Source organism: Necator americanus, chromosome I (assembly GCF_031761385.1).
Source record: "Necator americanus strain Aroian chromosome I, whole genome shotgun sequence".
In the NCBI taxonomy this organism is placed as follows: domain Eukaryota; kingdom Metazoa; phylum Nematoda; class Chromadorea; order Rhabditida; family Ancylostomatidae; genus Necator; species Necator americanus.
Window position 1 is genome coordinate 11,898,172 of NC_087371.1, and position 14,643 is coordinate 11,912,814.

The 14,643-nt window shown below is 38.3% G+C and overlaps 1 protein-coding gene across 1 annotated transcript; it reads right to left on the reverse strand.

Moving 5' to 3' along the window:
- Positions 1–2,369: 2,369 nt before the first annotated feature.
- RB195_005212 (uncharacterized protein) lies at positions 2,370–12,011 on the reverse strand (the record flags this gene model as incomplete). Its single annotated transcript, XM_064177568.1, has 8 exons — positions 2,370–2,670; positions 3,066–3,148; positions 3,442–3,564; positions 7,936–8,019; positions 8,089–8,173; positions 8,460–8,602; positions 8,670–8,795; positions 11,925–12,011. 8 exons carry the CDS (start codon positions 12,009–12,011, stop codon positions 2,370–2,372), a joined length of 1,032 nt encoding a protein of 343 aa, XP_064034693.1.
- Positions 12,012–14,643: the final 2,632 nt, after the last annotated feature.

A 14,643-nucleotide genomic window follows, 5' to 3' on the forward strand; every position in this document is an offset into this window, starting at 1 on the left:
TTGATTGGTGTGTTCACCATTATTCTGAAATTTCTTTGAGTTTTTTCTAGCTTGAAAATTTTAGAAGCGTTTTTTTTTTTAGTACAACAATACTACTTAGTTGTGTCTTACAGGACGCAGCGCTTAACGCTGGCACTTCGACCAGCGCTACCGTCCTTCCTATTTCTATAGTTTCTTTCTTTCTTTAGTTTAATTTCTTATTTCATACAGATTTTCCCCGATTTTCTTTGCTTTTTGCTTCTGAAGACCATAATGACCCCGGAACGGTAGGAGTATGGTTAAGAACTGGTTGCATTATTGCAATTACTGATGCACATAATTTATGATAACTAACGACGTTTAACTTTTGCAAAATAAAAAAAAAAAACGATTTCTGGACGTAGATGGTCATGAAATGAAACGAAGCTATGTCTTTCTTTTTATAACTTTTTTGGGTAAAGTTAAAGTTCTTTTTGTTAGAAATTTTCGTTAAGAGGATCGATTCACTTTGTGATGTTTGAGGATCAATGAAGTGGTGCTTTTAAACATTTTCACGCGGATATTTATCTTTTAAAAATCGAAAAAATTCTTTGAGAAGGAAATTCAACTTAGTGCAAAAAACGAAACAAATTTCTTCCTGCATAATTTTTCAAAATAGTTTCACGGAGAGTGCAAAAGAAACAAAGACAGACATAAGGGAAGCGCAAAACTTAAGGATGAGAAATTTCAAAAAGTAAAAGGAAAATTGTTGTGAAAAATGTTATCCGACTTATAAAACTCGAAAAAAATCGTCCAACTGATTATTTTTTTGGTCATTTTTCCACATCAATCGGATCGAATTTCGAAAAGTCCTTTTATATTCATTCTCATTTGAAACATTCTTTTATATTCACGATAATTTTCATCCTGCAGTTCCCTTCAGCAAGCGTTAAATGTTTAACGGAAATGTTTGATGAAACGTATCAGTACTTGGAAGGATGTAACGTGCAGCGACAACCTTCTCCATGAACAGAAATTCTTCTCTTTTCCCTGAAAGAAATGCTGCAAATTTCTCCCATTGCAAACTTTCAAGTTCGATCATATGTCCTGCGTTTGATATAAGAGTTTAACACAGATTATTCCTGAAACAATTTGCGACATTAAAATCGATAACAAGGGAAATTGATGGACTGGGGTCTCGATACAATGTAAAAAATATCAGAAATACTTGTGAATTCTGTGACAAAGTTACGTCAAGACTAATTGGTACGCGTGATAGTCTGCCATAACAACAAAAACTGAAATTAAAATTGTGCGGGACCAATTACTTTTTTTTTCAATTTCATCATATACGCTTCTGGGGTGTGTAGCGCAATTGATAAGAGGTTCCAATTCGAGTGAACGTTCACTCGATGTTTCGAAACCGCCACAATGCCAACGAAACCTTTTATCCCTCCACAGTTGATAAAATGGCTAACGAGGTTGTTCGCGAGGATAAAAACATTGGATGGATACATCGGCTAGCCTCCGCAGATTGTTGTACAGGCTAGACAACCTTTTTGTAAATCTCAAACAATTCCAAATTGAAGTGAACGCATTCGCTCATCCCACGCGGATCGGCTAACGACAGGCATTTTATCCTTTATCATCGTGCGAATAAGCAGAAATGGAAAGTATTTTTTAGCGGATTTTGTAAGATTAGCTCAATTTGAGATCATATCATATGAAGATCCATAATTTTTCGAAGAGATTATTTCAGAAATACTCCATTTGAAAACTGTCGAATAGGATAAACTCCGATTAAATAGTCCTCTCTACTCCCTCTAAGTAGTAAGCTGCACTTTATAAGTTAGGCATTCGTACTCAGATGTTGGAAGGTTCTAGCCCCATAATTTTCCTTCTTTTTTCTCGCTATGGAACTATAATTTGTTTTTTTAAATAAATACGGATAGTAAACGTCAATAATATTGGATTAGGATTTCTGTAGGGAGATTTATTAAAGGTAATCGTTGCCTTCTTTTACTTTATTTTGTCGTCTTCATGGTGTTTGGAATGTGCTGTCACTCACACATAGAAGAAAGAGTACAAAAAAAATTATGGAACAAGTTGTGAGCATGAATAAAAAAAGAATAAAAAATATAGAATAAAAATAGAATAGAATATAGAATAAAAAAATCCTATATCATCGAAATTGTTGCATTGGACAGCGTTATTCGCGCGGAATTCCAAACTCCTCTGGAAAGATGTTTCTGCAGCCCTGAGAGTGTTAATAATGCTAATTCAAAACACAGAGGAATTGTTCAAAAGCAGCATGACTGGCCGCAATTGGCTCTCTTTTGAGCAAATTGTCCTTGGCACTTCTGTTCGTTGACAAAAAAAAAGCTTAACCTTTTTATTAATATTTATTCTCATCAGAAATCCGCTGAGTTCACAAACAACAACGCCAAAAATGTCCAGAAAATGAATGACAACAGAGTAGTGGTACTGGATGCGGAGGGCATCTCAATCGGTAACCTCGTCGAAATAAGCGGCTCCGTTTCCCTCCGCAATCGGAAACTTGTCCGAATTGGGATCGGTGGCACTAAGTCCTCACCGGTTTGCTCATCCGTACCGTCACCGCTTGTTTCTGGAACTCGTCGCGGACGACTACGACACGAGAGTTGTTCACAGTCGGCGCAAACATGCAGGTTGCAGAAAATGTTCACTTCATTGCTGAAATTCATTGTGTGGAGGAGATTTGATTAGGAGTGTTGAGGTAGTGAAAGAGTTTCAGACGCAAAGATGGGGACCAGAGTCTAGGCGTAATTGTTGCGTAGAGGTTCCGACCACCACCGTTTGGTTGTAATATTCAGGAGATCATTTGTGTGAATCACAGTCTTGCTCGACGACAATACGAAACTGGATGTAAAATGTCATCCTGACAAAAATTATTCTTTGAGTCATTCTTCCCGGAATTTCATTTGGCGATTTTAATTGCGATCACAAAGGAATCACGAGGAGAAAAGTGTTCTTCGGCGGAAGGGATGCCGAAAATACAATGGGGAATCGTAAACGCTGAGTTCGACATCAGACTATGAGGAGGAATTACGAGTACCGTATCTACTTACCTGGTCGGAAACGCCCATGCTTTAATATGGTTAAGAAACGTCGTTCCATGCTCATCACGTGACACTTCGAAATCTCCCCATACCTGGAATTGTTGCATTAGGATTGTTAGAAAGACAGAAAAAGTACCGTTGCAATAAACCAGGAGCGTCCGGAGCCCTATGCAAAAATTTCTGACTTGTATTTTTTTAACAAATCACAAAACGACCGAATAAATCGATTAATTGGACTATGACTGCCAGGCAGTTACTTCCAGAGATTTCTTGGAAATTTGTCGAATGGATCGCGGAAATAGAGGAACCGGGTTCTACTTGAATCGGAATGTTTTGTACTGTATTTTGATCGAGGTATTTCAGAAAAGGAAGAAAAAAGACTTGCCTCTCCAGAACGCTGTACTGAACAACCGTCATTGTCGCTAAGCTCTAACTCACTCCTGCCGTCGCTCGCCCAACATCGTCCTATCCTGCCTCGAGTTGTTGGAGCGAGATGTACGGTATAGGTCTAGAAAAGCAGACTTGAATTTATTTATTTTTAATTCTCCTATTTTACCTCTATCTTATTTTTATTTTTTGATATCCTGGAATAATTTTTCTTTGTGATTTAAATTAAGAAAGGCGCGCTTGGCATTGTTTGGTACACGCTATAATCAATACGTTTAAAAAAGAAACACACTAAAATCAATAAATCACCACTGTAGTGACTTCTTCTGTTACATAATCACTGAAAGAAAATTCCGATGAATATTTCTATGTGGAAATAAAGGATACCCCGTCTGAGAAACACATATTTTTAATCGTTTTATTTTGATTATTATTTTTCGCTAATCTTCGCAGGATTTGTTGTTCAGAGCTGATTTATTGCTATGATGAATGCATCCACGAAACGGAACCTCCAATGCTGAGCTCTTGCTTTTCTTATGCAAAGCGATCTTTTTCTTGTGAAGCGTTGTTTTCTTCTAGTCGTTAATAGTTCCTTTTCAAAATACTAAAACAAGTTCAGAGGATGTCAAATCAAACGATGCAGGTGAACTGACAGTTAATTAATATCGTTCATTGCCAAAAAGTTCGTTCAGAATCGCTTGAGTTTTCGTGGGCGTGAGGATGGCCCTTTTACATCGATTTCTATGGGGCAATCCGATGCAGAAAGTCAGTGTTTCCTCTTTCCATACAGCTATGGTACCAATTTCTCGACATCTGAAACCCTGCGACGGTTTCAAACCACCCAAAGGGCAATTACAGCCGCTTCTCTTCCTACTGCCCTATGTTCACTCTTTAAAATTATTTATCTTCTTGATGTTCGGAGATGAATGACCGAAGAAATGTGTCTCGCTACCTTTATAACCTTAAACTATTGCAGTCTTTTTAGATATTTCTTTTTTAAAGTCTGAGCTACAGTATCGAATAGAGTCTTCGCTTCCAAAAAAAAAGGAAACGAAAGGGAAATATCGATGCATTTAGAAGCTGAAGAAGTCCGGAATCGGAAATCTTGTCCTACTCTTTTTCTAGGAACGTTTTTTTTGCTATCTCTCGAGGATCGGCTGTAAAGGAAGGAAAAAGGCGCCGAGGAAGGAATAGAGAATGTCAGTGGAAGCCTCGAGCTGTGCCATTCACTTTCATCCATAACAATTTCACTGCGTACACCTTCATTTTACGGGATTTTCCGTTCAGATAGTTTCAATACCTTCTGGTTCTGCACCTTTTCAGATGTTCTGTCTTCGTGGGGATTTTCTTGAGTGACCGAAGCTTGTTACATACAATTTTGGAAGTCAACGCACGTATAATGACGAATATTCGTCTCTGTGAATGATTGCAGCTTAAAATGAACTAGTTCTTGCTTGACGATGCTTTCGGTGACTTTTTCAAGCACTCAAAAAGTGTGCCTCAGCGTAATGACGCCTAAAAGAAGTCACTTGACTGAATCTCGACGATTCCAGACAGCTTCTCAAGCACGGCTATGATTTCAGAGACAAAGTCATTTTATTCGATGTCGTACTTATGGTGTCGAGATGACTAATAAAGTATTTGCTGTAAGAGCTTCATGCAGTTAACGTACTCGGAAACTTGTCGCAAACGTGTCACTTTAAGGACTTCGCAGGCGCTTCAAAAAATATAAGTGTCATTGTTTTGCTGTAAAGGTACCGATGGATTTCTCGTAAATATACGCAGCGCCAATGGGGATCTCTCCTGTCCGGACCCAGTTACGGTATGGTCGAAACGACATGGAGCTCGGTGCAGTTACGTGAGCTGCTGGGCCTGAAGGGGCGCGGTGGGGCTAGCGGTTGGATTGACTTGGGACCGTAGCAACTACAGCCAGGATACTCACTAGGTCCCAATCGCTTCTCCAAACCGCACGGCTTCGAGAGCAGCCGCTTAGAAACTTCACCGAACTTCATGTCGTTTTAATCCTACTATGGTTTAGTGCCCGGGGCTCATACTGGATCACACCTTTTAATTTTTGAGCAATTTCTGAAGTATGATTTCTGTTCTCTCACGAAAAAGACCACTTGTGGGACACAGTCGGTTTCTCTAGGCCTGTACGGGTGGGACAGCTGCACTATCCACGCCTAGCATATGTATTGTCTACGCTAAGCCCCAGGAGTTATCTTTGCCTGCTAACTTCTGACTTTTTTGGTCTGTTTGAAGGAAATCCCTTTGGCCTTATTCAATGTGAGGCGACATCAGAGCCTCTAGCTTTTTGAGTGAATCTTGCTGTACCAATTGCCTTAGGATTCAAGCTGCCTCTTCTGGGTTTTTGCGTACTTAAAGTACCTGGGGTAGTGAAGGTTATGGCGCATGAGTTATGCAGAAATCCACTGAGAGTTTAGACTCAGTGATAACGGTACAAATCCAGCAGTTTCCAGGCATCGCCTTCCTCGTTTTTATAACCAGCAACATGGAATAGGTTTTATAAGCACCGTTATGAGAAAAATAAAACAAATATGTTTAGCGGAGATATATTTGATATCTTTCTCTCCTCTATATTGACGTGGTATAAAAACAGACATAGTACGTATATATGTGACGTGATCCTTTTTTGAAACAGCTTGCCCTCGATGTTATGGGAGGGTAAATAAGAACGGTTTGAGCAAAAATAGAAGCTTAGAGGAAGAACTAGGAAGGAAAGGGTGCGTATGGAAATAGGAGGGAAATCTAGCAACCAAATAAATCATTCTAACCTATAATAGTGAAACAAATAGATACAAATGTATAATGCAAAAGAAAATAAACAGATAAAGTAAATTGAGCTATGTTATTTTACAAGGACTAAGTTGTGTACGAAATAGATATTGTGGAAATAGATTAAAAGAGACTGCTGCCTTATCTTTTTGAATTAAATCGAACTAAAGACGATTGGAAATACCACCTTCTCAGTGTCGGTCAGGACTTTTCAAATTGGGGAGGTGGTCATTGCGAACAAAGAAAAATCAACGATAAGATCTTGGCGCACAAACTAAGTGGAAATAATTCCTTGGTTTACTTTGAAGGCAGCATATCATGAAAGTGCCTAGGGCAAATATATAGTTCGGGGTGTAGATTACGAGAATGAGCGTGGCCTCACTCAACTTCCTCTAATCGTTCTTAAGTTCGGCATGAGAACGACATTTGTTCTTTACGAGACACGTTAGAACGCTCCATCGTTAGAGACGCGCGCGCCGCATCGACGAACAAGCAATCATCGCAGATCAATGAGGTCTCCTCATCAGCCTGTTCTAGTAGAACCAATGAATAGGCTGCTGAGGGAAGTGGAGCACGCAGAAGAGTGTCACGTACCAATTTACCAATTTACCTCATAGGAAGAAATGTAGTTTCTCACGCCTATTTCAGGACGATTAAGGGGGAATCGAGCGGAATCTCGTTCACGCAATCTACGCTCCGAACTAAATATATATTTGCCCGAGGGGATTCAAAGATCTTAAGTTTAGTGGTACGCTGCGTCTAAAGGCATTGCCCCAAGAATCTGAGGTGGTACGGATTTCAGGTGGAGTATTCGTATACGGCATAGTAGATTATGGAGAGGTGGGTGATTCCGTCCGTTTCTTCCGGTTCTTCCTGCCGTAAAAAAACGGCCCGGAAGATGCGGCGCGTGCACAAGGTTGGCGCGCTCCAATCGAACTTGTTGTAGAAAATAGGGCGCCGGAACGCCGGAAGCCGTATCTTCCGGGAAATTTTTACGGCAATTAGGAAGAAATGAACGGAATCACCCTCCTCCCCATTATCTACGATTTAAAAAAGTGTAGACGTTTAAATGTAATGGAATGGAGTATGTGAAGTGCGAGGCGCACCTTCACACAGTACTACCATGGCGCGTTCAGGCGATTATTTTCGTTTCCGCTCATCACATGATTGAAATCTGGTTTTCAGCTATCTGAGCTTCTTCTTGTGCAATCAAAATTCAAACATGTGGATTTAGCTGTAATTCAAGCTGTAATCATTTCATACTTTCGTTCTGATCGCTTTCCGATACCAGCCACTCTTGACATTCAGTAAATTCTCTGAAATAACATAAAAATATATAGCAATATGTTAGAGCGGATTGTCCCTGCTATATGAGTGTGTATGTGAGTGTGGGTTGGCTTTTCGGGGCGCAATGCAACAACTATGAACCGGCCAGTCATATGGAGGCAATAAGTGTTCCTTCCACGTCAAATACTACCCGTAGTCGGCCTTGAAACGATAATAACTCTCGTACTCGTGTAGTTAGTGTACGAGATTCGATTCGTCCAGAAATTTGTTGTTTTTGTTGTTTCTGGCTTTAACAACCTTTAAGCAATCGAAATATATTCCGAAAAATATAGCCTGAGAAGTATGAGAACTGTCTACGTGGGGTTTTTCGTGAAAAGTATAATTATTGTTCCCTTGCCGGTCTACTCACCACTCGATCTCCCACAGCCAACGGTCGTTTCAGCGGTGGCGCGGAAGGATCATCCCCGTCCCGAACAGAAACTTCGTAGTCAACCTACAATTTTGACATACTTCCAGGTTCTTTTTTGGAAGAAATACTGGAAATTTTATTAGCAAAGCATACCTTTGGAGAGTTCACAAGCGAAACTGCCGTTGTCATTTCAGTGTCGATGGTAACTCCACCAAAGGAGACGGTTACTTGTGAATCCCTGAAAATATAAAATTGGACCGTTCTCCATTGATTCTTCAAACTATCTGATAATTTGATTCAGTCTAATTTTACAAACGTCTGACGTCTTCGCATAATTTTTTGAGGTAGTTGAGAAAATTCATTGAAATAAGCGCTAATTCAGTGAAATCAAGAGAATTTCCTGACTAAAATACAATAGAAGAAAAAAAGAAGAAGATCTTCAAGATTTCTTACAATTCGCATGATAATTTTATTTTCTTTGTCATAAATCTCTTTTAAATTATGATTTACAGAATATACGGTACCTGAAAATAGGGTTTGCTGGAATACAAGTCAGAAGATATCGTTTGTCCGTTTTTGAGTTAAAAATGTTTCCATTCTGAACAGAGATCTCGTTTTCGTAATTCCCTTCCGCATTTCGGATTGTCTCACAACCTACGAGTGGAATCTGCAAGGATGGAAAAGATGATAAGGAGTTTAAACAAAAACGTATTTCGATAAATTTGGCAACTTACCTTAACTTCATAGTCAGAGCTACGTAGAATTGACGCATTCACATATACACAATTAGGATCGCCTTTCTCGGTTTGTATCAAACCAGTGAATGTTTCGTTAAATTTTATTCGTAGAAGGAAATCTGTCTAAAAATAGAAATACGTGAGTGCATTGCTGCTTTAGGAGGAAATACAGTTTTTTTTTAAAGAAATTCCATGGAAAACATGGACAACAACTGTTCTTTACATTTTTCCAAACAAAAACACTTTTATTGTTTTCAACGAGACTAAAGGTGACAATAACGGAGGATGCAGTCAGAAATGCGAAAAAGTTTAGCGTGGTGGATTTTTAGAGATGGTTATATTTTCTGAGAATGAGCAATGAAGAATTATATTTGGATTTATTGCCTCAAGCACGGCAAAATGGTTTTTAGAATGACACTTCGAGGTTTCTCTTATGTTTGGAATTCCTGGGGAATTCATTGGAGATTAATCGTGAAATATCAAAAGTCAGTCATTGAACAGATTAGTCGTTAAATAATTGACTAATCATTGAATAATTAGTTAATCATTAGTAATTAAATCTGGATTTGCCTAGTTCACCTGGAGCACTCTATTCTAAAGATTTGAACGAAACCAGGGTGTGCGTACCATGTAGATCTTGCATGACCTTCTTTGCTCGTCAAATTTCAAGTATAATTAATTAAATAGAATTAATTGAATTGGATTTAAAAATAATGGATCAAATAAGTTGAATAGCATAATAAATTTTCGCCAGAATGCATTTTTCACCGAATTAGTTCGTTTAGTTGTCACATCATGCTTAGAACTTTCCGAGACCCCTTGAAGTCTTCGACTTTTCGGATAATAACTTCTTTTTAGTTTTTAGTACGCAGTTCTTAGAAGAATATTACACGTGTGACTATTGCAAAAAGGAGTAATTTTTTTTTAAAGATAGACTTTTTCCTGCCAACATCTTTTGTCGTTCTTTCGTTCATCGGTGCTTTATTTGGTTAGGGTTTTCCACTCCGGTGTTGGTATTCTCATCAGCGGTGTTCGCGCTGGAATCTTTCCGCGTAACGAAATATTTCGTCAAAGAGAGAAACAGAGCGAAGATAAAGTCCATCTATAGTTCTAGTAATTAATAATATAATTTATTTTAATGAATAATGAGAATAATTAAATTGTTAATATTGTGGTTAGTGATCTTCACTAAAATCTTTTATTCCATGTCCTTCACCTCTTAAAGTACAAAACAGCTTTTTTACAAGAAAAAAAAACCCAGGAAATTTTGAAAAAGAGCCGTTGAACGGCGCGGTCGCCTAAGGGTTAATGTTATTTTAGTTGTCCAGAGCGACTTTCTTATTCATATATCTATAACTATATTCTAGTGATTGTGCATATCTCCAATAACTCATATTCCGTTAGTAAATAGTAAATATCCCTTCGAAAATTGTTAACGGTTACCTAATGATGGATGAGTCCTATGGAAGAAGGTATTAGTTTTGAAATGTTTTGTCTTGACAGATATTTTCAAAAAAATGTTAATTTGTGTGATCAAGGGATTTTATTTAACGTTCTATAGTAAAACCATAATTAAATAAAGACCGTAAATAAATAAAGACCACAAATAAATGAATAAACAGTTGAAGAGTTCATTAATTCGAATCGGGACTGTATAAATTGATGAAATAATTTTTACAAAGTCACGAATTAGTTATAAATTCTAAAAAGAGAACCTGAAATTGTTGTAACATTTCCAGGAAGAAAATTAAACAGAATTCGACTGGTTCTTGCCGTCACAGAAGTAAAAAAAAATCTGCACCGGTTTTCTTCTGTTAACAGCAGTGAGGTTCTGAAAGCCTTAACTCTTATGAATAATGGCGTCCACCGCTTTTTTTTGAGCTTCTTTTAGCTTTTCTACGTTTTTTTTTCTTTGTTGTTGTCGTTTCCAACACACTTGTCTTATATTTTTGGTTATAAATGTTGTTGTCATATTTTTTGTGTATGCTATTCTCATATTAATATCATACTATTATGCTATTAGTAAAAGATAAAGTCACTGGCGTATCAATCCACTTGGGATGCGTCAACGCGTTTTACTGGAATTCGTGATCGTTGAGGTTTTGGAACGAGTGTTGGCCTATACAATGACTTGCGGGATCCAGCCGATGATCAAGGCAGTGTTTTTATCCTCCCAGACAAGTCTGATACCAATTTATCGACCCCGAAGGGATGAAAGGCTTGGTGAGCACTAGAGCGGATTCGAATCCTCGACCGTATGGCTACAACGGACCTCTAACCGACTGCGCCACACCCGCCCCTATTATGCTATTAATGTGCTAAAAATATTCTCACACACCCGTTACAAATGGAAATTCATTGAAGAAAGATGAGAAAAAAAAAGGCACTTTAGTCTATAACACTCCAGATTCCATTTTAAAAAAAACAAGAAAAAAAAAACAAGGAAGGAAAGAAGAAAATCATTCTGCAGCAATTCTATGATACAACGTCAAGGGAACACTACATATGTCGATCGTCTGCGATTTCCAGAAGAACATTTTAAAACTACAAGAAAGAATAAGAACGAGGTAAACTAAAACTTATGTTTGACCGATTCTAAATGATTATAATTACTAGCTTTTTTTTCTGAATATTTATTTTTGATCATCAATTATTTTTTTCGTTTTTTTTTGTTGGAAATTTCCTCAGATTCTCTCTTTTTACTCTATTGACTTTCCCTAGTTTTCCTTGCTTTCGATTTTTTCGGATTAGTTCATGTTACTAATCAGTTCTGTACTCATTATTGTAATTCTCTGTTTTGGAAAATTTTATTTCCAAAACTTTTACGAAATTTTTGTAATAATACAGAGACAGGAAGTCACAAAAATACGTTAGTCCTCAAATGCAGTCACATTTTCAGAGCGCTCGGATTCTGCAGGGACAAGCCTCATTGGCTCAGGGGCAGAGCGTCTGTCTAGTAAACAGAAGGTCGCTGGTTCGATTCCAGCATGAGGCATCCCTTTTCATAGCCAACATAAAAGTAAGCAAAGTTGGCCTCGAGACAGCAACTGGATTATGCAGTTGCAGAATACTGACGATGGAATTTAACGAGTAATAACGTTAATATTCGTAGGATTTTATTCTTGAGAGATACACATGTGTACGTATCGTAAGAAAAGCTACAGTAACCGGTTTTCTAGAGGAAAAAAAAAACAGTTTTGAAGTGAAACTGCATCTTACATGCATGTAAGCGTTGTTATTTCGAAGACTCACCTTATCGCAAGCAATAGAAGTGTTGATAATAGCGGGAAATGGTTGACCCGACGATATGAGCACAGCAGCCACTACGATCAACCTCATCGGGGAGGAGCGATGAGGAAGGTTCGACGAACTTCTTCACTAATTCGTTGTGGATTTCTGAAATTTCACCGCTCCGATCTCATTGTTTTTACTGGAGGAACATTCAAAAGTGAGAAGAATGTTTAGTATCGCTTAGAAACAAAATGAAAACCACGGGGAACAGTAGAGAGGATCCTGGCAGATTCTCAGCGGATGCCTCCGAGATATTACGTGGGTTTTGGATGTGCCTGGGGATACGCAAACATACATAGGCGAAGTCACGCTACGGTCGTTCATGGAGACGTAGACAAACGTCTTAGATGCTCTTCCAGCCGTAGAGACGCAAAGAACTGCGTGGTTACAAGGATATATGTGAAGAAGAATGATGTGATAGAGTTGTCGAAAATGCAGAACAAATTTTAAAAAAAACAATGTAGTTAGAAGTAAAAATAACAATAATCCTCATTCCCGTTACTTTTGATAGCTGGAATGTTCCGTTTTTAACGAAAAGTTTTCATATACGTAATTTGTAGCTACTAGATGCATCCTTTCAACTTTTTTATTGATTTGCTTGAGCTGTGGGCAAGATTGGTATTAATATTTATTAACAGCTAACGTTTCGGCGTTTTCCCCTTCGTTAGAGCCTGGAAAAGTCAAAGCCATTAGTGATTTGTTCTGTCAAGCGCCTTATCGCCTACAGTAAGCATTCAAACAGTAGCCAAAGTCGAACAGCAACACATTGGCTAGCGCTTACCTCATTCGCTAGAATTGGTAACGCAACGGACCATCACGTACTACAACTACGAGTCAAGGACAGTCGAACGTGGGCAATACCTCCTTTCAACCTTCATCCTCCGGGTGGGTGTGGCGCACTCGGTTAGAGGTCCGTTGTAGGTCGGTGGTTCGAAGCCATCTTACTGCAAACCAAGCCTTTCATCCCTTCGGTGTCGATAAACTGCATTTATCTGCATTACGAACTGCAGTAAAACGCGTTGGCGCATCGCAAGTGGCTTGATACGCCAGTGACTTTATCGTTATCCTTGGATACATTCTTCTCTCATATTTCACGTGAGGATTTGTCCCGCTTCTGATAGGTTACAAACCTGAGATCACATCACATCGCAAAATTCCAGTGGATGTGTCTGATTCTCCAGAACAATTTAGTAGCTCGTGAATTACAGCTGGTGACGCAGCGTATGATTAGCGGTAGGTGAATAGATTCAGTTATTTAGGTAGCAACGAAGGTAAATCTCTTTAGGACGCGCGCCATCGTTACTTGCTCTGCCTAGGCATGATCAGGGTATGATAGAAAATCCGCCGGGACCCTCTTTTCACGTACCCGAGAACCACAACGTACAACGATGAACATTCTTTGAAAATTATGGCATAAGCGATGAAGAAAAACAGCTATGATACAGGTCATTTGAAAAAGGCAGAGGTTAAGATAAGAAGCAGAAATTTATTTTCTTCCAAATTGCTGCAAACGGACACACTTTTATTTACAGTTCGTGCATGTGTACGAAAGAGAAGATCGAAGAAATGAGTGAGATAAAGATTGTCTTCAGGGCAGAGTGATTCAAAGAAGATTCTGGGAAGGATTCTACTTCATCTACTTAGTATCTTGATAAACTATATAATTTATAATTCTAGTTTGTCACACAAGATTCTCATAATCACACAAATACTGGGGCGAATTAGGGTGTTAAGAAAAAAGAAAATTAAGAATAGGGTGTTTAGTAGCATTTATTTCTCCGAAGAGAAGGGATTCGAGATAAGGCTCAAATAATGAGAAATGAAGGATGAAAGAAATAGTGTTACAGGGAATAATTAAGAGATATTTGTGGAAAACTCAAAAATAAAAGGAATCTTTGGGCTGCTTAAATGCAAAATATTCTTTAGAACAGGAAAGACACAAGAGGAACGACTAATATTGTCGTCTATAAGGGCAGATTTTTCTTCCATAATCGATGATAGTGGCTGTTACTGCAAGGAAAAACAGATACGTTTGTGAAGGTGTTCGTCCTTTAAGAATAACCCCAAGCTCTCGTGAAAAGCCTTTTTCTGACGCTGTGCTCGGCTCTTCACAGTAACGCAGGATTCCATTCAAACTGGATTTTTATGACGGTAGTGAGGTACATATACAGCGTTACTTGTGAAGTAATTTATAGAAACCAGTGAAAAGCCAAATTTTAGTAACGAAAATATTCTGTTTTAATCCCAGAAATTTCGATCTCATAAAATTATTTCGGAAGTTTAAATAGTTTTCGTTTTGCTATTGGTAGACGAAAACCAAAAATTGTTATAGCTTCCATTTGTGCTCTTCAAAAATTAGGTATTCTATTTGAATGAGTTAAAAATTTTTTCCAGATGCAAAATCGGAAATGTGTAGCTTTTTTATTCAAAAAATGGTACATTTTGCTTGTTATTATAAGAGAATAAGTGGTTGTGAATACTGTGAAGTCATCGTTGCATCGGTGAAGTCGCGCCACGCATGGATCAGATCGATTTCAACAAGTGCAAATGTACCTGCAGTTACTGTGACGTAAACAAAGTAAAAAGGATTATATGATTTCAAATGTTGTTAGAGGTTAGAGAGCGAATTTTCGGATAGGCATCATTGCAGGATTTTTGTGCTGATGTAGGTGGGGAGGTA